Source organism: Engystomops pustulosus, chromosome 3 (genome assembly GCF_040894005.1).
Source record: "Engystomops pustulosus chromosome 3, aEngPut4.maternal, whole genome shotgun sequence".
Lineage (NCBI taxonomy): Eukaryota > Metazoa > Chordata > Amphibia > Anura > Leptodactylidae > Engystomops > Engystomops pustulosus.
In genome coordinates, this window is record NC_092413.1 from 13,520,402 (window position 1) to 13,543,089 (window position 22,688).

Below are 22,688 nucleotides of genomic sequence, written 5' to 3' on the forward strand. Positions count from 1 at the left end.
TACTTATCCTGTACTGATCCTGAGTTACATCCTGTATTATACCCCAGGGCTGCACTCACTATAACTTTGTATTACAGAGAGGAGTGTGGCTCCATATTTTATCCTTCTATGAAACCAAGACTCTCCTATGGCACCTACAACAAAAGCGTCTTTTTGGCGGCCATTTTATTGGTTGCACCAGCATTAATTGTTGATTCCTTGTTAGGACATCGTTAAGGCACAGATATTAGGGTACATTCCATTAAATGGCCGCCTCCGCTCTGACACGCGCCTGTTCTTATTAGCTATTTACCTTCGTACGAACTTGGAGGTAATCTTGCTGATAATACCAGTGGACGTTCCTCTCCTGCTGTGGGAGAACTGGGTGGTCTCGTGGGCGGGTGATGCCGGTGGTCCGTTATATGTAGCGGTGCGACGATCCCTGAGCTGCTCTCCGTGGAAAGTGCTCCGACTAGTGCTTCCTCGTGGAAAGCGAGTCCGGTCCGGGGTGGTTGTACTAATACTGTGAGCAGAAGGGGACGTGGCCGGTACTCTCTGGTTCGCACTGCTGTGAGAATCACAAAAAAATTCATTAGATTTCCTACAGCTAAAGAGACCCTGAATCCGAGAGATACATGAAAAATCCTCTCATAGACACCAGTGCAGCCTGCGGTCCTAACGCCACGAAATATCATGAAAAATCCTCTCATAGGCACCAGTGCAGCCTGCGGTCCTAACTCATAGAAATATCATGAAAAATCCTCTCATAGACACCAGTGCAGCCTGCGGTCCTAACGCCACGAAATATCATGAAAAATCCTCTCATAGACACCAGTGCAGCCTGCGGTCCTAACTCATAGAAATATCATGAAAAATCCTCTCATAGACACCAGTGCAGCCTGCGGTCCTAACTCATAGAAATATCATGAAAAATCTTCTCATAGACACCAGTGCAGCCTGCGGTCCTAACACAACGAAATATCATGAAAAATCTTCTCATAGACACCAGTGCAGCCTGCGGTCCTAACGCAACAAAATATAATGAAAAATCCTCTCATAGACACCAGTGCAGCCTGCGGTCCTAACGCAACAAAATATAATGAAAAATCCTCTCATAGACACCAGTGCAGCCTGCGATCCTAACTCATAGAAATATCATGAAAATCCTCTCATAGACACCAGTGCAGCCTGTGGTCCTAACTCCATGAAATATCATGAAAAATCCTCTCATGGACACCAGTGCAGCCTGTGGTCCTAACTCCATGAAATATCATGAAAAATCCTCTCATAGACACCAGTGCAGCCTGCGGTCCTAATGCAACGAAATATCATGAAAAATCGTCTCATAGACACCAGTGCAGCCTGCGATCCTAACGCAACGAAATATAATGAAAAATCCTCTCATAGACACCAGTGCAGCCTGCGGTCCTAACGCATAGAAATATCATGAAAAATCCTCTCATAGACACCAGTGCAGCCTGCGATCCTAACGCAATGAAATATCATGAAAAATCCTCTCATAGACACCAGTGCAGCCTGCGATCCTAACGCAATGAAATATCATGAAAAATCCTCTCATAGACACCAGTGCAGCCTGCGATCCTAACTCCACGAAATATCATGAAAAATCCTCTCATAGACACCAGTGCAGCCTGCGATCCTAACGCAACGAAATATCATGAAAAATCCTCTCATAGACACCAGTGCAGCCTGCGATCCTAACGCAATGAAATATCATGAAAAATCCTCTCATAGACACCAGTGCAGCCTGCGATCCTAACTCAACGAAATATCATGAAAAATCCTCTCATAGACACCAGTGCAGCCTGCGGTCCTAACACAAAGAAATATCATGAAAAATCCTCTCATAGACACCAGTGCAGCCTGCGGTCCTAACACAAAGAAATATCATGAAAAATCCTCTCATAGACACCAGTGCAGCCTGCGATCCTAACGCAATGAAATATCATGAAAAATCCTCTCATAGACACCAGTGCAGCCTGCGATCCTAACTCAACGAAATATCATGAAAAATCCTCTCATAGACACCAGTGCAGCCTGCGGTCCTAACACAAAGAAATATCATGAAAAATCCTCTCATAGACACCAGTGCAGCCTGCGATCCTAACGCAATGAAATATCATGAAAAATCCTCTCATAGACACCAGTGCAGCCTGCGATCCTAACTCAACGAAATATCATGAAAAATCCTCTCATAGACACCAGTGCAGCCTGCGATCCTAACGCAACGAAATATCATGAAAAATCTTCTCATAGACACCAGTGCAGCCTGCGATCCTAACGCAATGAAATATCATGAAAAATCCTCTCATAGACACCAGTGCAGCCTGCGGTCCTAACACAAAGAAATATCATGAAAAATCCTCTCATAGACACCAGTGCAGCCTGCGGTCCTAACTCATAGAAATATCATGAAAATCCTCTCATAGACACCAGTGCAGCCTGCGGTCCTAACACAAAGAAATATCATGAAAAATCCTCTCATAGACACCAGTGCAGCCTGCGGTCCTAACTCATAGAAATATCATGAAAAATCCTCTCATAGACACCAGTGCAGCCTGCGGTCCTAACTCAACGAAATATCATGAAAAATCCTCTCATAGACACCAGTGCAGCCTGCGATCCTAACACAAAGAAATATCATGAAAAATCCTCTCATAGACACCAGTGCAGCCTGTGGTCCTAACTCATAGAAATATCATGAAAAATCTTCTCATAGACACCAGTGCAGCCTGCGGTCCTAACGCAACGAAATATAATGAAAAATCCTCTCATAGACACCCGTGCAGCCTGCGGTCCTAACTCATAGAAATATCATGAAAAATCCTCTCATGGACACCAGTGCAGCCTGTGGTCCTAACTCATAGAAATTTCATGAAAAATCCTCTCATGGACACCAGTGCAGCCTGCGGTCCTAACTCATAGAAATATCATGAAAAATCCTCTCATAGACACCAGTGCAGCCTGTGGTCCTAACTCATAGAAATATCATGAAAAATCCTCTCATAGACACCAGTGCAGCCTGCGGTCCTAACTCATAGAAATATCATGAAAAATCCTCTCATAGACACCAGTGCAGCCTGCGGTCCTAACACAAAGAAATATCATGAAAAATCCTCTCATAGACACCAGTGCAGCCTGTGGTCCTAACTCATAGAAATATCATGAAAATCCTCTCATAGACACCAGTGCAGCCTGTGGTCCTAACTCATAGAAATATCATGAAAATCCTCTCATAGACACCAGTACAGCCTGCGGTCCTAACTCATAGAAATATCATGAAAAATCCTCTCATAGACACCAGTGCAGCCTGCGATCCTAACTCATAGAAATATCATGAAAAATCCTCTCATAGACACCAATGTAGCCTGCGATCCTAACTCATAGAAATATCATGAAAAATCCTCTCATAGACACCAGTGCAGCCTGTGGTCCTAACTCATAGAAATATCATGAAAAATCCTCTCATAGACACCAGTGCAGCCTGCGGTCCTAACTCATAGAAATATCATGAAAAATCCTCTCATAGACACCAGTGCAGCCTGCGGTCCTAACTCATAGAAATATCATGAAAAATCCTCTCATAGACACTAGTGCAGCCTGCGGTCCTAACTCCACGAAATATAATGAAAAATCCTCTCATAGACACTAGTGCAGCCTGCGGTCCTAACTCCACGAAATATAATGAAAAATCCTCTCATAGACACCAGTGCAGCCTGCGGTCCTAACTCATAGAAATATCATGAAAAATCCTCTCATAGACACCAGTGCAGCCTGCGGTCCTAACTCCACGAAATATCATGAAAAATCCTCTCATAGACACCAGTGCAGCCTGCGGTCCTAACTCCACGAAATATCATGAAAAATCCTCTCATAGACACCAGTGCAGCCTGCGGTCCTAACTCCACGAAATATCATGAAAAATCCTCTCATAGACACCAGTGCAGCCTGCGATCCTAACACAATTAAATATAATGAAAAATCCTCTCATAGACACCAGTGCAGCCTGCGATCCTAACTCATAGAAATATCATGAAAAATCCTCTCAGACACCAGTGCAGCCTGCGGTCCTAACTCATAGAAATATCATGAAAAATCCTCTCAGACACCAGTGCAGCCTGCGGTCCTAACTCATAGAAATATCATGAAAATCCTCTCATAGACACCAGTGCAGCCTGCGATCCTAACTCCACGAAATATCATGAAAAATCCTCTCATAGACACCAGTGTAGCCTACGGTCCTAACTCATAGAAATATCATGAAAAATCCTCTCATAGACACCAGTGCAGCCTGCGATCCTAACTCCACGAAATATCATGAAAAATCCTCTCATAGACACCAGTGTAGCCTACGGTCCTAACTCCACGAAATATCATGAAAAATCCTCTCATAGACACCAGTGCAGCCTGTGGTCCTAACTCCACGAAATATCATGAAAAATCCTCTGTGGCCCGGTGTCCTTGTGCATGGGGCAGGTTATGCTGGCTGGATGCAGGACCTGTCTCCTGCTCTGGAAGCGCACTCTTACCCTGTGATGTCTACATTTTACATTAACTTTCATGGGGAAAAGGTACAATTGAAACGCGCATTAAAGGTGCAAGAACAATACCTTGGCCGGAAGCCTTCTGTACCGTCTTTGATCGTAGGTAAGGTGACTTTAATAGGATGTCCTGAGGCTGACATGGACTTCTGGTGACGAGGTCGTGCGGAGGGGACTGCCGAGCCTGTAGAGGATGTGCTGCCCGCAGACATCTCTGTTAAGCTGTAAAATAGTTATGACTCCTGTTATTCTCAATGTGGTACATACCTGTAGGACATACCTGAAGGACATACCACTAGGACATACGTGTAGGACATACCTGTAGGACATGCCACTAGGACATACCTGTAGGACATACCTGTAGGACATACCTGTAGGACATACCTGTAGGACATACCACTAGGACATACCTGTAGGACATGCCAGTAGGACATACCTGTAGGACATACCTGTAGGACATACCTGTAGGACATACCACTAGGACATACCTGTAGGACATGCCAGTAGGACATACCTGTAGGACATGCCAGTAGGACATATCTGTAGGACATACCACTAGGACATACCTGTAGGACATACCTGAAGGACATACCACTAGGACATACCAGTAGGACATATCTGTAGGACATACCTGTAGGACATACCTGTAGGACATGCCACTAGGACATGCCACTAGGACATGCCACTAGGACATGCCACTAGGACATACCACTAGGACCTGCCACTAGGACATACCACTAGGACCTGCCACTAGGACATGCCACTAGGACATACCACTAGGACATACCACTAGGACATGCCACTAGGACATGCCACTAGGACATACCACTAGGACATACCACTAGGACCTGCCACTAGGACCTGCCACTAGGACCTGCCACTAGGACATACCACTAGGACATACCACTAGGACCTGCCACTAGGACACAGTTACACCCCTCTATGAGACCAGTGCATTGTTCCTCTGTTATTACCACTGGAAATGTATGTATGAATCAACAACTGAGTGCTACTGCTAGGGTGTGTAGAGATACACTCATCTGGAAACCGTAGCACCCACTAGTAAGGTGAGTATATACATTTCCAGGAGGAATAACAGGATAAGCAGACAATCTATGCACCCCGTCCTTCCCTGGATCTTTTCTGTGAACCTTAAAGGAAATCTACCATTTGTTTTTATGCATTGTCAACCAAACATACCTGGATAATGCTTTAGGGACACTGATGCAGAAACATATCTTGTTTAATGGTTTTGCTCAATAAACAATTATAAAATTCAGGACCTTGGGAAAGCTGGGTGCAGGCTGGCTGTGGTATATAAAGACATTACTTCCAAATACACAGGAGCTGCCTGCACTGTCCAGACAGGACTAATCAACCTGAGCTGGATGACTCATACACAGCCGCTGGGTGATGAGTGCAGCGATTGATTACTCGGAGCTCGGTTGTATGTGATGTATAAGTGACATGTGTCTTGATCAGAGAAGCCGGTGATTATCTCTGCTAGAAGACGGGTGATTATCTATGACTAACACAATAATTGCTGCTATTTCCAGGCTTCCGTATGACAGCTCAACCACAGGAAGAATGGGAAAAATATTCTTCCCTTACGATGCCAGGACCCCCCCCAGTCTGGATCCACCATAGAGGCCAATCACGTTACAGAACTCCTGTACTGCTCATCCAGAGCCCCCTGCTCCATACAGTATATATCATCCTCAGGCCAGTACTCTGGTGGCTACTTACCTGCTATCTTTCCCATTCTGTACAGCATTGAGTCTATCAGTAGTGCGTTCACAGACGTAAGTGTTTCTTCTGGTCATCCCACTGCCGGGAAACAGGCTGTTCTGTAGGAGGACAAGACACCAGGGGTGAGGCAGCTATAGATATTACTGAGATAGATAGCGATATATAGAGAGAGAGAGGTAGATAGAAAACTAGAAAATAGATGATGATGATGATGATTTACATTCATTTGAGATAGATATGCAACATCCCCCACCGGGGCCTAGCCTTTTCTTGGGGCCTGGAGACAGCCGGGGCCCAGAATACCGGAGTGGCTGGCGGTTGCGGCCTTGGCACGCTAGTGTCACGGTGCTTGGTATGGGGACCGGAGGGCTGTCCTACAGCCTGGCAGGTCTCCAGCAGGTGGTGTGTGCAAGAAATATGGAGGGAGAGACTGATGAACTGGATCTCCCTGGGGCAACCTCTGAGTGTCCGGAACATACGTCCCTGGGTGATGGATTGGGAACCCGTGGTGATAACAGCCGTATCCAGGGATCAGCTGGAGGCAACGTTGTGCAAAATCAACTCACGGCAGATAGCAGGCAACAGGCCAGAATAGTCATACAGCAGATCTGGTACTGGAGTGGTCATGGAGAGGGATCCTCAGGAATAGTGCACCAGCCTGGTAGTAGATGCAGGCTGGGATAATGGAGATGGAGCTGTGTCCAAACTATGGAAGCAGCGGCTCTGGATTAGAGTCTCCTGACTCAGGTTCCTGGGATTGGTTTCTTTTGCAGCACTAAAGGTGCACTGTGCTCTGACTCTGTCTTCACTCGGACCATGTGGTCTGGACTCTGCGGACTGGACCATGTGCTCCCACTGCACAGGGGTTTTATACTCCCCCTGGTCAGGTGGTATCACCTCTCCAATCACACTGCAGTTTACAATACAGCCATATCATTGGATAACATCTTACACCCATTTAACTATTGCCTTCCCAGGCATAGGCTACAGCTGCTATTACCTGAGATCTCCCTGCATTATCCCTCGGGTGAGTTGCACAGGCTCACCGGATGGATCCTGACAGGTAGAGGGCCCCATTCGCAAAGAATCCCTTGCCTATACGTTGGCAGGGGTGTTGCAGATAGATATGAGATAGATAGATAGATATGAGATAGATAGATAGATAGATAGATAGATATGAGATAGATAGATAGATATGAGATAGATAGATAGATAGATAGATAGATATGAGATAGATAGATATGAGATAGATAGATATGAGATAGATAGATATGAGATAGATAGATATGAGATAGATAGATATGAGATAGATAGATAGATAGATATGAGATAGATAGATAGATAGATAGATAGATAGATAGATAGATAGATAGGTATGAGATAGATATGAGATAGATAGATATGAGATAGATAGGAGATAGATAGATAGATAGATATGAGATAGATAGATATGAGATAGATAGATATAAGATAGATATGAGATAGATAGATAGATAGATAGATAGATAGATAGATAGATATGGGATACATAGATAGATATGAGATAGATAGATAGATAGATATGAGATAGATCCAGTAACTTACGCTTCCGCCGGTGGTGGATTTCTTCCTCTCGGGTCCTGACAGAGGACTAGCTGTCACCTCTCCTTTAGACCCCACGGTGGCGCTGCTGAGCTTGCGGGAGCCGTTCTTGTCCCAGTCCTCCTTCTGTTCGCTCTCCACGCTGTTCGCTTGTCCTCGTTTGGAGTACGACACGGAGGGAGGGATGGAGGGTCCGGCTGCGGGGGACACGGAGCCTCATAAAAAGATTCTTCTATACTAATAAGACGGACGTAGAACCAATATGGCTGCCACCAGGTTGTCACCCAGTGTTCCCAAACCATGGGAAAGCTGGGTGACAAACATTCCAGGATTCTGGAAACAGATATAGCCAAAAAAAAAAATATCTAGATACAATTTCAAGATCCTGAGATCTCTCTCCAAAGAAACGGGTTTCATATTGATCCGACTAATGGAAGCGGCACCGACCTCAAGTTCTCTCTGTCCTAGTACAGAGCTATTCCTGGCCCGTGTTCAGATGAGGCATTAACCAAAATCATATTACTCATTTTAATCAATATATTATAACAAAACCATAAATATGGGGAAAAGGACTTGCAGAAGTGTTCATCCTGAGCAACCTGATTCATGAATGGCATGCCACAACTGCAGTGTACACCAGGACATACATTAAGATATCTGTCTGGTCTTTATATTATAATGCCCAGGGTAGGTTTAAAGTGGCTTGTTGCCCCCCTGAGCTGACCTTTGCCCCCTGCCGCTTGCTGTAGCAAAATCAACATGAGCCTATGCAATGACCATCCCATTCAAATGAATGGACGCAGTGTAATACTACATCCCCCCTGCAGAGGGCGCCCATCACATATCACAATGAGAGGCTCACCGTGATCGCTGAACCGCCGCTGCTTCTGATTGGCTGATATACTTCTCTGGACCTTCATGTGGGCGGGGGATGGCACGGAGCTATTGTTCAGGTCACTGCTGGGTCGGGACCTCTGACATAGGTTAGTACTGGAGAGAGATTCGCTGCCTTCAAACTACAAGAGAGAAAAACACGACTATGACCCAGTGCAGGACACATCCACCGGGTGTGAACAGCGCCTAGAACATGGAGCGGGAATGGAGATGCAGTGCATTATTTTGTCCTGCAGAGGGCACTGCTCTACATGGAAAGCTCTTCATAACCATCGAGCCCCTGACAACACTGCCTGGACAGTATATTATATGGATGGAAGGTAGTTATCAGATAGATATTATGTTGAGGGAAGGTGGATACATAGATAATTAGATATTAGCTGACTTGTTTAGCCAAAAACAGTGCATGTCCCACTTACCTCTGGAGGCTTTCTTCCTAGGAGCAGGTAAGTAGCCATCACTTCATCGTATTTCTGGTTAGTTACAGAATCAGTGATTTCCTCTCTAGAGAATCCCATAGTCACCATAATGTCTGCAGAACAGAAGACACCATTGTTAAGCACGACCTATCAGGAGCCACCGTGCAACCTGATTATAGTAAATGGGGGGGCGGCTCAACTCCACAACCTCTGCCGATCATGTGACCGATCAGGGTAAAGGGGTATTAGAGAGGAGGGGTGTATGGGCCAGAAAGGAAAATGCTGCTATGAGCATCTCCCCTTATGGCAGATATCAGTAATAGAGAAAGGTAAAAGTTGCAGGAGGGCGCATGTAAGAGAAGAGAGGAGGATTGCATTGGCTTCTCATAAACTTCTAGTACAACCTACCTATTCTCTTTGTATCACTGTTATCCGGTTCAGGTTCAGTGTATGGTTTCAGCTCATCGTCTTCGTAGCCTACGTTCATCCACCGATCCTTCATAATTTGCTATGGAGGGTATAAATTAATTAGTAATTCCTTGTGTGATGATGTGTAAGGTCAGCTGGCTTTTCACATAGCAACAATCTATGGAAAGATTTGGTGTCTACTGTAGATCTCCATCATCTTGTGACCTGCAGTTGTCACCAACCACTTCCTGTTCCTGCCCCATACCACTTCCTGTTCCTGTATTACACCACTTCCTGTTCCTGTCCTATACCACTTCCTGTATTATACCACTTCCTGTTCCTGTCCTATACCACTACCTGTTCCTGTCCTATACCACTACCTGTTCCTGTCCTATACCACTTCCTGTATTATACCACTTCCTGTTCCTGTCCTATACCACTACCTGTTCCTGTCCTATACCACTACCTGTTCCTGTCCTATACCACTTCCTGTTCCTGTCCTATACCACTATCTGTTCCTGTCCTATACCACTACCTGTTCCTGTCCTATACCACTACCTGTTCCTGTATTATACCACTACCTGTTCCTGTATTATACCACTTCCTGTTCCTGTCCTATACCACTTCCTGTTCCTGTCCTATACCACTTCCTGTTCCTGTCCTATACCAGTACCTGTTCCTGTCCTATACCAGTACCTGTTCCTGTCCCAGACTAAAATGTACACATTCCGTTGAGTCGCCGCAAGTTCCAAATGTCTCCTTCTTTTCAAAAATCATGATTCCAGTGACATTATTTATCACTGTTTCAGCTTTATTCCTGTCTGTGGGTTAGGAAATATATTTTTCGGTCATTTTTTTGAACCAAATATGCCATATTCCTATTCCATACTACTTCCGGTTCCAGACCACTTCCTGTTCCTGTCCAAGACTACTTTCTGTTCTTGTCCCAAACCACTTCCCGTTCCTGTCCCAAACCACTTCCCGTTCCTGTCCCAAACCACTTCCCGTTCCTGTCCCAAACCACTTCCCGTTCCTGTCCCAAACCACTTCCCGTTCCTATCCCAGACCACTTCCAGTTCCTATCCCAGACCACTTCCCGTTCCTGTCCCAAACCACTTCCCGTTCCTATCCCAGACCACTTCCCGTTCCTATCCCAGACCACTTCCAGTTCCTATCCCAGACCACTTCCAGTTCCTATCCCAGACCACTTCCTGTTCCAGTGATCAATAACTCCAATCAGGTCCTAAATATATACATTTTTTCAAAAATCATGATTCCATTTTTTTATCACTGTTTTTGCTTTTTTATGAGTTAGGAAATATATTTTTCATTCATTTTGTGACCCAAATATGCACAAAAACTCACTTCTAAGCTCCCTCTCTTCACAGGGTTCAGTACCAGCAGTTTCTTGAGTAGATTTTCACAGTCCGTGGACATATAAAAGGGAATCCGGTATTTTCCTCGGAGAACTCGTTCCCGTAATTCCTAGAAACAAATTAAAAACATTAAATTTTTTCTGAATGAATAACCATGTAGTTGTCCATCACTAAACATGTAAATACACATGTCATTTAGTGTATGGTGTAAATATAGATGAGCGCCACTGTTACTTGTGAACGGGGGCCATTGTGAACCCCAAAGTTAAAGGGGCGTTTCCATCTTCTAAAGCATTGGCAAAACTTCAGAGCCCCCTCCCATACTGAAAATGATCATGATACGGCGACACAGTGGTGCCAACCCCCCTGATACAACTTACACCCCAAACTGTGATGAATGGATTTATATTCCATGTGTGTCCTCACACTGCTGTGTTCTTAGCTCTCTGCACTGACCAGCACTGTAGCCCTTCTTTTCTGCTCTGAGTAAAAGCTGCAACAGTTACTCAGAGCAGTCTGTGAAGGGAATGAGAGTGCTGGCAGTTGGACGCACAGAGCTAAGAGCACAGCAGTGTGAGGATATGTCCCTAATGACCATGGAGAAGCCCCCAATCCCAATTTTCTCCCCCTCACCTTTAAATTCTGACCATCAAATGGCAACGACCCGCTGACTAATGTGTAGAGGATGACCCCCAGGCTCCACACGTCCACCTCGGGGCCATCATACTTCTTCCCCTGAAACAATTCCGGTGCTGCGTATGGGGGGCTCCCGCAAAACGTGTCCAGCTTGTTCCCGATGGTGAACTCGTTGCTGAATCCGAAATCGGCGATTTTGATGTTCATGTCGGCGTCGAGGAGAAGATTTTCAGCCTGTTCAGGGGGAAAGATCATAAATTTTTCACATGTTCTCAATTTCGGATCGGAATAGACCAGCATAGTCCCCTGTCCTCAATTAGGTTTTGATTTATATCCCTGGTGGTCTAGGGATAAAAACTATTGATATGGATAGAAATATTGGGGGTCATTTACTAAGGGCCCGATTCGCGTTTTCCCGACGTGTTACCCGAATATTTCCGATTTGCGCCGATTTTCCCTGTATTGCCCTGGGTTTTTGGCGCACGCGATCGAATTGTGGCGCATCGGCGCCGGCATGCACGCAACGGAATCCAGGGGGGGGGTGACTCGTGGCCGAACGAAAATCCGACGCATTCGGAAAAACCGCCGCATTTTAAAAAAAAAAATTTGTCGCTTACCTTCGCTCAGCCCGACTCGGTGTACTCTAGTGCGTTCCGATGCTCTTCAGCGCAGCAGCGCCACCTGGTGGACGTCGGAGGAACTGCCTTAGTGAATCCCGTCCGGACCCGAATCCACCGCAGAGAATGCGCCGCTGGATCGCGAATGGACCGGGTAAGTAAATCTGCCCCATTGTTTGTGAATGATCCTGATTGTAATGCACAGAGTCACCAGTAGGGGGAGCTTCCGAGTCATTGCCGTGTAATAAACAGCACAACGAGTGCATAAAGGACGTAAAGATAAAGGAGTAAATTACTTAATGTACAAAAAATTTTTATTTTTTTTTTTTAAATTAAAAAATAAAAAATGGCCAGGAAAGTGTCACATTGTAGGATAACACTGAGAATAAAAAGAAAATTACCTTCAAATCTCGGTGCACAATACACTTCTGGTGGCAATACTGCACAGCAGACACAATCTGAGGAGGAAGAGGAAAGCAGTGTCAGGAAATGGAGACCCACACCCAAGGATTGTTCAATTATTAGTCTGCGGGGAGAGGGGATTGTGTGTCCAATGTATGAGTGGACCCCCAGGGGGAGGTAGTGTTCAGCATCTCACACTCAGTGTAGAAAGGTTGTGGGGTGACTCTAAGGAGAGAGCACAGAGCACAGCAGTGTGAGCACATGTCCCCATAAACTACAATACTGGAGAATGAATCCATATTTCACAGTCCTGTTGCTACTAACAACATACACAAAGTTCTGATTACACATCTCTCCAGAGACAATACATAACACTGGCTGCAGAGAGCACAGAGCACAGCAGTGTGAGCACATGTCCCCATAAACTACAATACTGGAGAATGAATCCATATTTCACAGTCCTGTTGCTACTAACAACATACACAAAGTTCTGATTACACATCTCTCCAGAGACAATACATAACACTGGCTGCAGAGAGCACGGAGCACAGCAGTGTGAGGTCTGATTACACATCTCTCCAGGGACAATACATAACACTGGCTGCAGAGAGCACAGAGCACAGCAGTGTGAGGTCTGATGACACATCTCTCCAGAGACAATACATAACACTGGCTGCAGAGAGCACAGAGCACAGCAGTGTGAGGTCTGATTACACATCTCTCCAGAGACAATACATAACACTGGCTGCAGAGAGCACAGAGCACAGCAGTGTGAGGTCTGATGACACATCTCTCCAGAGACAATACATAAAACTGGCTGCAGAGAGCACAGAGCACAGCAGTGTGAGTAAACACCACCAGTCGGGAAGCTACAATCCTGGAATATTAATCCATATTTTTATAGCCCTGCTGCTACTAACAACATACACAAAGTTCTGATTACACATCCCTCCATAAACAATACCTAATACTGGCTGCAGACAGCACAGAGCACAGCAGTGTGACTTTGCACTCACAGTGCAAATGGAGAAGCTACTATACTGCAAAATAAATCCGTATATCACAGTCCTGCTTCTACCAACAACTTACACAAAATTATGATTACCCATTTATCCAAGGTTATTACTGAACACTAGCTGCACAGAGCACAGCAGTGTGAGCACAGGCGTCCATAAGCTACAATACTGGAGTATGAATACAGATTTCACAGTCCTGCTGCTGCTACTAACAACATACACAAAGGTCTGATTACACATCTCTCCAGAGACAATACATAACACTGGCTGCAGAGAGCACAGAGCACAGCAGTGTGAGTAAACACCCCCAGTCAGGAAGCTACAATTCTGTAATATTAATCCATATATCACTGTCCTGCTGCTACCAACAACATTCAAAAAGGTCTGATTACACATCTCTTCAGGGACAATACTGAACACTGGATGAATAGAGCACAGCAGTGTGAGGACACTCCCCCCGTGCACTTGGAGAAGTTAAAATCCTGGAATATAAATCCATATTTCACAATCCAGCTGCTCATACATACATATAGGTGTGATTACAAATCTGCACATGGTCATTACCCAACACTTGCTGTAAAAAGCACAGAGCACAGCAGTGTTAAGACAGTAATATCCTAGAATATAAATCCATATTTCACTGCCTTGTTGCTACTAACAACATACACTAAATCTCATATAAAGGGGTTTGTGGGATAACTATGCAGAGAGCACAGAGAACAGCAGTGTGAGCACATGCCTGCAGAAGATGCAATACTGGAATATGAATTCATATTTCACAGTCCTGCTGCTACGAACAACATACACAAATGTCTGATTACACATCTCTCCAGGGACAATATCTAACACTGGCTGCAGTTACGATACACTCACAACGCAAATGTAGAAGCTACCATCTTGCAACATAAATCACAGTCCTGCTGCTACTAATAGCATACACAAAGGTCTGACTACACATTTATCCAAGGTTATTACTGAACACTAGCTGCAAATAGCACCGAACACAGCAGTGTGAGGACATTCTCCCAGTGCTTCAGCTACAATCCTGGAATATAAACCCATACATCACAGTCCTGCTGCTACTAACAACATACACAGAGGTCTGATTACACATCTCTCCAGGGACAATACATGACACTGGCTGCAGAGAGCACAGATCACAGAATGGTAAGGACACATCCCCAGTACAATCCTGGAATATGAATCCATATTTCACAGTCCTGCTGCTACTACCAACATACACAGAGGTCTGATTACACATCTCACAATACATAACCCTGTCTTAGTCCTCTTACCTTACTGAAGATACATGCACGCTCAGCCCTCTAATACTGCAGGTACATGGCAGGGGTGGGAGGAATAACTGTTGTGTGTTCTGTGCTGAACAAAAGGCACAATATGCCACATTTATGACATCAGTGTTAGCCCCTGTTCACACTGGGGTCATGTTTACTAAAGGACGTCACAACCCTGCGCCAAATGCGGTGGTCTGGTAGGTCGTGCTGTCCAAAGTGACGAAACCTCCCCTGTAGTCAGCTGTACACCGCAGTGTGAACAAACACAACAGATACCTGTCAGTAAACAACTCCCCAAGCTCTCACGTCACCTCACAGGGGCTTATCAAGAGGACCCCTTTAAGACACGTACTCCAAACCCCTTTAAGTAGTGGATCACACACTCAGCTCTGCTACATTCAATGCTACAGAGCCATGAATAATCTGTGGTCACACACTCAGCTCTGCTACATTCACTGCTACAGAGCCATGAATAATCTGTGATCACACACTCAGCTCTGCTACAATCACCACTACAGAGCAATGAATAATCTGTGGTCACACACTCAGCTCTGCTACATTCACTGCTAGAGAGCCATGAATAATCTGTGATCACACACTCAGCTCTGCTACATTCACTGCTACAGAGCCATGAATAATCTGTGGTCACACACTTAGCTCTGCTACATTCACTGCTACAGAGCTATGAATAATCTGTTATCACACACTCAGCTCTGCTACATTCACTGCTACAGAGCCATGAATAATCTGTGGTCACACACTCAGCTCTGCTACATTCACTACTACAGAGCCATGAATAATCTGTGATCACACACTCAGCTCTGCTACATTCACTGCTAGAGAGCCATGAATAATCTGTGATCACACACTCAGCTCTGCTACATTCACTGCTACAGAGCCCTGAATAATCTGTGATCACACACTCAGCTCTGCTACATTCACTGCTAGAGAGCCATGAATAATCTGTGGTCACACACTCAGCTCTGCTACAATCACCACTACAGAGCAATGAATAATCTGTGGTCACACACTCAGCTCTGCTACATTCACTGCTACAGAGCCATGAATAATCTGTGATCACACACTCAGCTCTGCTACATTCACTGCTACAGAGCCCTGAATAATCTGTGGTCACACACTCAGCTCTGCTACATTCACTGCTAGAGAGCTATGAATAATCTGTGGTCACACACTCAGCTCTGCTACATTCACTGCTACAGAGCCATGAATAATCTGTGGTCACACACTCAGCACTGCTACATTCACTGCTACAGAGCCATGAATAATCTGTGGTCACACACTCAGCCCTGCTACATTCACTGCTACAGAGCCATGAATAATCTGTGGTCACACACTCAGCTCTGCTACATTCACTGCTACAGAGCCATGAATAATCTGTGGTCACACACTCAGCTCTGCTACATTCACTGCTACAGAGTGATGAATAATCTGTGATCACACCCTCAACTCTGCTACATTCACTGCTACAGAGCCCTGAATAATCTGTGATCACACACTCAACTCTGCTACATTCACTGCTACAGAGCCATGAATAATCTGTGATCACACACTCAACTCTGCTACATTCACTGCTACAGAGCCATGAATAATCTGTGGTCACACACTCAGCTCTGCTACATTCACTGCTACAGAGCCATGAATAATCTGTGGTCACACACTCAGCTCTGCTACATTCACTGCTACAGAGCCATGAATAATCTGTGGTCACACACTCAGCTCTGCTACATTCACTGCTACAGAGCCATGAATAATCTGTGGTCACACACTCAGCTCTGCTACATTCACTGCTACAGAGCCATGAATAATCTGTGGTCACACACTCAGCTCTGCTACATTCACTGCTACAGAGCCATGAATAATCTGTGGTCACACACTCAGCACTGCTACATTCACTGCTACAGAGCCATGAATAATCTGTGGTCACACACTCAGCTCTGCTACATTCACTGCTACAGAGCCATGAATAATCTGTGGTCACACACTCAGCTCTGCTACATTCACTGCTACAGAGCCATGAATAATCTGTGGTCACACACTCAGCTCTGCTACATTCACTGCTACAGAGTGATGAATAATCTGTGATCACACACTCAACTCTGCTACATTCACTGCTACAGAGCCCTGAATAATCTGTGATCACACACTCAACTCTGCTACATTCACTGCTACAGAGCCATGAATAATCTGTGATCACACACTCAACTCTGCTACATTCACTGCTACAGAGCCATGAATAATCTGTGGTCACACACTCAGCTCTGCTACATTCACTGCTACAGAGCCATGAATAATCTGTGGTCACACACTCAGCTCTGCTACATTCACTGCTACAGAGCCCTGAATAATCTGTGATCACACACTCAGCTCTGCTACATTCACTGCTACAGAGCCATGAATAATCTGTGGTCACACACTCAGCTCTGCTACATTCACTGCTACAGAGCCCTGAATAATCTGTGATCACACACTCAGCTCTGCTACATTCACTGCTACAGAGCCATGAATAATCTGTGGTCACACACTCAGCTCTGCTACATTCACTGCTACAGAGCCATGAATAATCTGTGGTCACACACTCAGCACTGCTACATTCACTGCTACAGAGCCATGAATAATCTGTGGTCACACACTCAGCTCTGCTACATTCACTGCTACAGAGCCATGAATAATCTGTGGTCACACACTCAGCTCTGCTACATTCACTGCTACAGAGCCATGAATAATATGTGGTCACACACTCAGCTCTGCTACATTCACTGCTACAGAGCCATGAATAATCTGTGGTCACACACTCAGCTCTGCTACAATCACCACTACAGAGCAATGAATAATCTGTGGTCACACACTCAGCTCTGCTACATTCACTGCTACAGAGCCATGAATAATCTGTGGTCACACACTCAGCTCTGCTACAATCACCACTACAGAGCAATGAATAATCTGTGATCACACACTCAACTCTGCTACATTCACTGCTACAGAGCCCTGAATAATCTGTGATCACACACTCAACTCTGCTACATTCACTGCTACAGAGCCATGAATAATCTGTGGTCACACACTTAGCTCTGCTACATTCACTGCTACAGAGCCCTGAATAATCTGTGGCCTCCCGCACTTCTAGGAAATGATGCGCTGGAGCAATTAGGCCTCATGCGTCTCCGGTGCGGCGGCCTCTACGTCAGCGTCAAAGCTCCGATTATGTTCACCAGCAAAGGAAAGAGGAGGCTCTAAAAATAACTCCGACCTCAGAGCATCAGGACCACCCCCCTCCCACATCAGGACTACCACCCCCTCCTACAGCAGGACCACCCTCCCACACCAGGACTACCACCCCCCTTCTACATCAGGACTACCACCCCCTCCTACAGCAGGACCACCCTCCCACATCAGGACTACCACCCCCTCCTACAGCAGGACCACCCTCCCACACCAGGACTACCACCCCCCTTCTACATCAGGACTACCACCCCCTCCTACAGCAGGACCACCCTCCCACACCAGGACTACCACCCCCCTCCCACACCAGGACTACCACCCCCCTTCTACAGCAGGACCACCCCCCCTTCTACAGCAGGACCACCCCCCTTCTACAGCAGGACCACCACCCTCCCACACCAGGACTACCACCCCCCTTCTACAGCAGGACCACCCCCCTTCTACAGCAGGACCACCACCCCCCCCCCCTTCTACAGCAGGACCACCACCCTCCCACACCAGGACTACCACCCCCCTTCTACAGCAGGACCACCCCCCTTCTACAGCAGGACCCCCCCCCCCCTTCTACAGCAGGACCACCACCCTCCCACACCAGGACTACCACCCCCCTTCTACAGCAGGTCCACCCCCCCCCCTTCTACAGCAGGACCACCACCCTCTCCACACCAGGACTACCACCCCCCTTCTACAGCAGGACCACCCCCCTTCTACAGCAGGACCCCCCCCCCTTCTACAGCAGGACCACCACCCTCCCACACCAGGACTACCACCCCCCTTCTACAGCAGGACCCCTCCCCCCCTTCTACAGCAGGACCACCACCCTCCCACACCAGGACTACCACCCCCCTTCTACAGCAGGACCACCCCCCTTCTACAGCAGGACCCCCCCCCCCTTCTACAGCAGGACCACCACCCTCCCACACCAGGACTACCACCCCCCTTCTACAGCAGGTCCACCCCCCCCCCCCTTCTACAGCAGGACCACCACCCTCTCCACACCAGGACTACCACCCCCCTTCTACAGCAGGACCACCCTCCCCCCCTTCTACAGCAGGACCACCACCCCCCTCCCACACCAGGACTACCACCCCCTTCTACAGCAGGACCACCCCCCCTTCTACAGCAGGACCACCACCCTCCCACACCAGGACTACCACCCCCTTTCTACAGCAGGACCCCCCCCCCCCCTTCTACAGCAGGACCACCACCCTCTCCACACCAGGACTACCACCCCCCTTCTACAGCAGGACTACCACCCCCCCCTTCTACAGCAGGACCACCACCCTCTCCACACCAGGACTACCACCCCCCTTCTACAGCAGGACCACCACCCCCTTCTACAGCAGGACCACCACCCTCTCCACACCAGCACTACCACCCCCTCCTACAGCAGGAACCCCCCCCCCCCCTTCTACAGCAGGACCACCACCCTCTCCACACCAGGACTACCACCCCCCTTCTACAGCAGGACCACCCTCCCACACCAGGACCCCCCCCCCCCCTCCTACAGCAGGACCAACATCACCCTCCTACAGCAGGACCACCCTGACCCTACAGCCGGACCACCCTCCCACACTAGTACCACCATCTCCTCCACACCAGGACCACCCTCAAACACCAGGACCACCCTCCCTCACCATACCAGGACCAGCCACCCACACCAGGACCACCAACCCATCCACACAAGGACCACTCTCCAACACCAGGACCACCCTCCCCTCCACACCAGTGCCACCTCTCCCCTCCCCCATCCCAGTACCCCGGCTCCCCTCCCCCGGTGTAGACAGTAAGTCATGCAGTGAGTGTGCGGTGAGCGGAGGATAATTTGGATGAGACCACCTGGAAACCCTCCATGTGCACGGACGTCACTCCGGCTATAAATATCCGCTGCTCTCCTTCTTTACCTGCCTAAATTTCGCCCGCGCCTCCTTCTCCTTCATCCTCCCGTGGGCCACTAAATAATCAAACACTTCTCCTGCAAGAAACAAAGACATTTATTACCCCTGGGATCATGAGCGGACCCCCCCCCCCCTGATACCCCACAGATATACCCGGCATTAACCCCCGCAGCGCTGCAGAAAAAGACACAGGATAAGTTATAACAATGGGAGAATAGAACGACAAGGTTACAGTACAGACTGACACACATCTCTGTATAGCGAGCTATTGTTCCCTGTTATCAGCCACGTTCCCGTCTAGCATGTTCTCCTATGGGAATTCTGTATTATACTTAGATAAGGTGCATGGAGTATAATGGCCTCTCTTCTTCTCGGATGATGAGGATGATGCTGCAGATGAGTCATTAGTCGTGTCAGGAGGTGACGGTTCTCACGCTGGATTCACCTGTCTCCCGCTAGCGATAACAAGTCGCAGCGTGACCCAATGTGCTGAGAAACGCTGACGCGGCGGTAACGTGATCCGGGGGGGGGAAAGGGGGGGATGAAGTGATCGCCCAGGAATCCGACTACTGTCCTGAGACACAGCTGGATGAAGACTCTGCCAAAATCTCCATTAAACCTATACTACAGAATGACATCCAAAATCTGAGCTCTTCAATTTCCAGGGCAAAGCTGCAGCTATATATCCCCCTTAAAAGGAACCTGTCATCTGATTTTCCCCAGGTAAACTCCCAGCCCCCTCAGATGTTGAAATGTCCTTTCTAGAACACCCTCTTTTATGTGAAATTTCCCCTGTTTACCTAAAAAAAAAGTCATGTGACAATGAGCAGAGAAGAGTCAAATTTTCAGAGATGGGTCAAGTTTACAAACTGCAGGGTGAGTTTCACTTCAGAGGCCCCTATCGTCTGTTCTATAGCACCTAGAAACACGCTGCTGGTGTCATATTAAAAAGAAGGCTTTTTTTTTTTTGCTTGTGGTTCTTTGAGCTACGGAACCAGAGATACGAACGGTTAAAAAATAGGGGAGGGGGGACTGGATCTTTATCTGGAGGTCAAATTTCCAACTATATAGGTTAGCTACCTATACTTCAGATCACAGAGCCACACCACACGCCTTGTGTGATCTGAAAGATGAGATCCTTATCTTTAATATGACACCAGCAGCTTGTTTCTAGGTGCTATAGAACCGAAGGTAGAGGCATCTGAATTGACTCCCCCCCTGCAGCCATCAGAGATATCTTGCAGCCCCTATGCTCATCCCTTTAAGCCCCCCCCCCCCCCCCCCAGATCCATCATACCGCATTGGTATTGATCCAGACAGAACTATATTGGCAACATGGGACAAGTTCTGCAAATCCCATCGCCCCCTATAAGAAAATCTCCTTCCGGACTCCAGTGAGAAAGTGTCTGTCTGCATCAATACTGGACCCGCAGGGTATTACACTACTGATGTATAGGACTGCAGAGTATTACACCAGTGATATATAGTACTGCAGAGTATTACACCAGTGATATATAGTACTGAAAAGTATTATACCAGTGATATATAGTACTGCAGAGTATTACACCAGTGATATATAGTACTGAAAAGTATTATACCAGTGATGTATAGGACTGCAGAGTATTACACCAGTGATATATAGGACCGCAGAGTATTACACTAATGATGTATAGTACTGCAGAGTATTACACCAATGATAAATAGTACTGCAGCGTATTACACCAGTGATATATAGTACTGCAGAGTATTACACCAGTGATGTATAGTACTGCAGAGTATTACACTACTGATGTATAGGACTGCAGAGTATTACACCAGTGATATATAGTACTGCAGAGTATTACACCAGTGATATATAGAACTGCAAAGTATTACACCAGTGATATGTAGTACTGCAGAGTATTACACCAGTGATATGCAGTACTGCAGAGTATTACACCAGTAATATGTAGTACTGCAGAGTATTACACCAGTGATATGTAGTACTGCAGAGTATTACACCAGTGATGTATAGTACTGCAGAGTATTACACCAGTGATATGTAGTACTGCAGAGTATTACACCAGTGATATGTAGTACTGCAGAGTATTACACCAGTGATGTATAGTACTGCAGAGTATTACACCAGTGATATGTAGTACTGCAGAGTATTACACCAGTGATATGTAGTACTGCAGAGTATTACACCAGTGATGTATAGTACTGCAGAGTATTACACCTGTGATATATAGGACTGCAGAGTATTACACCTGTGATATGCAGTACTGCAGAGTATTACACCAGTGATATGTAGTACTGCAGAGTATTACACCAGTGATATGTAGTACTGCAGAGTATTACACCAGTGATATGTAGTACTGCAGAGTATTACACCAGTGATATGTAGTACTGCAGAGTATTACACCAGTGATATGTAGTACTGCAGAGAGTGGGGCGGGGGGGGGGGGGGGTGTTTACTAGTTGGTGATTTCTGAAGACCCCCTGTGGCATCTTCCATCCCGTCATCAGAAATCCTTCTAAACCACAGGAGACAGGGGTAGGTGCCTGGAGGTACATACAGAGCCACTGACTGCGTTATCTGTACCCAGAATGCATCACTGGTAGACAATAAGTACA

General features: G+C 46.6%; 1 protein-coding gene across 2 annotated transcripts in view; it reads right to left on the reverse strand.

The window, feature by feature from the left end:
- The window catches only part of MARK1 (microtubule affinity regulating kinase 1), a 104,487-nt gene that overhangs the window by 12,729 nt on the left and 69,070 nt on the right, over positions 1 to 22,688 (reverse strand). The window contains exons 6-16 of one of the 2 annotated variants that reach the window (XM_072140097.1): positions 20,079 to 20,149; positions 12,623 to 12,679; positions 11,602 to 11,838; positions 10,958 to 11,077; positions 9,593 to 9,692; positions 9,185 to 9,297; positions 8,734 to 8,887; positions 7,875 to 8,068; positions 6,288 to 6,388; positions 4,611 to 4,763; positions 293 to 544 (exon numbers count right to left, since the gene is read on the reverse strand). In XM_072140097.1, the coding sequence (XP_071996198.1) occupies positions 293 to 544; positions 4,611 to 4,763; positions 6,288 to 6,388; positions 7,875 to 8,068; positions 8,734 to 8,887; positions 9,185 to 9,297; positions 9,593 to 9,692; positions 10,958 to 11,077; positions 11,602 to 11,838; positions 12,623 to 12,679; positions 20,079 to 20,149 (1,552 nt within the window). Of the gene's footprint in view, positions 1 to 292; positions 548 to 4,610; positions 4,764 to 6,287; positions 6,389 to 7,874; positions 8,069 to 8,733; positions 8,888 to 9,184; positions 9,298 to 9,592; positions 9,693 to 10,957; positions 11,078 to 11,601; positions 11,839 to 12,622; positions 12,680 to 20,078; positions 20,150 to 22,688 lie in introns of both variants that reach the window. The other variant, XM_072140096.1, reaches the window with a different exon arrangement.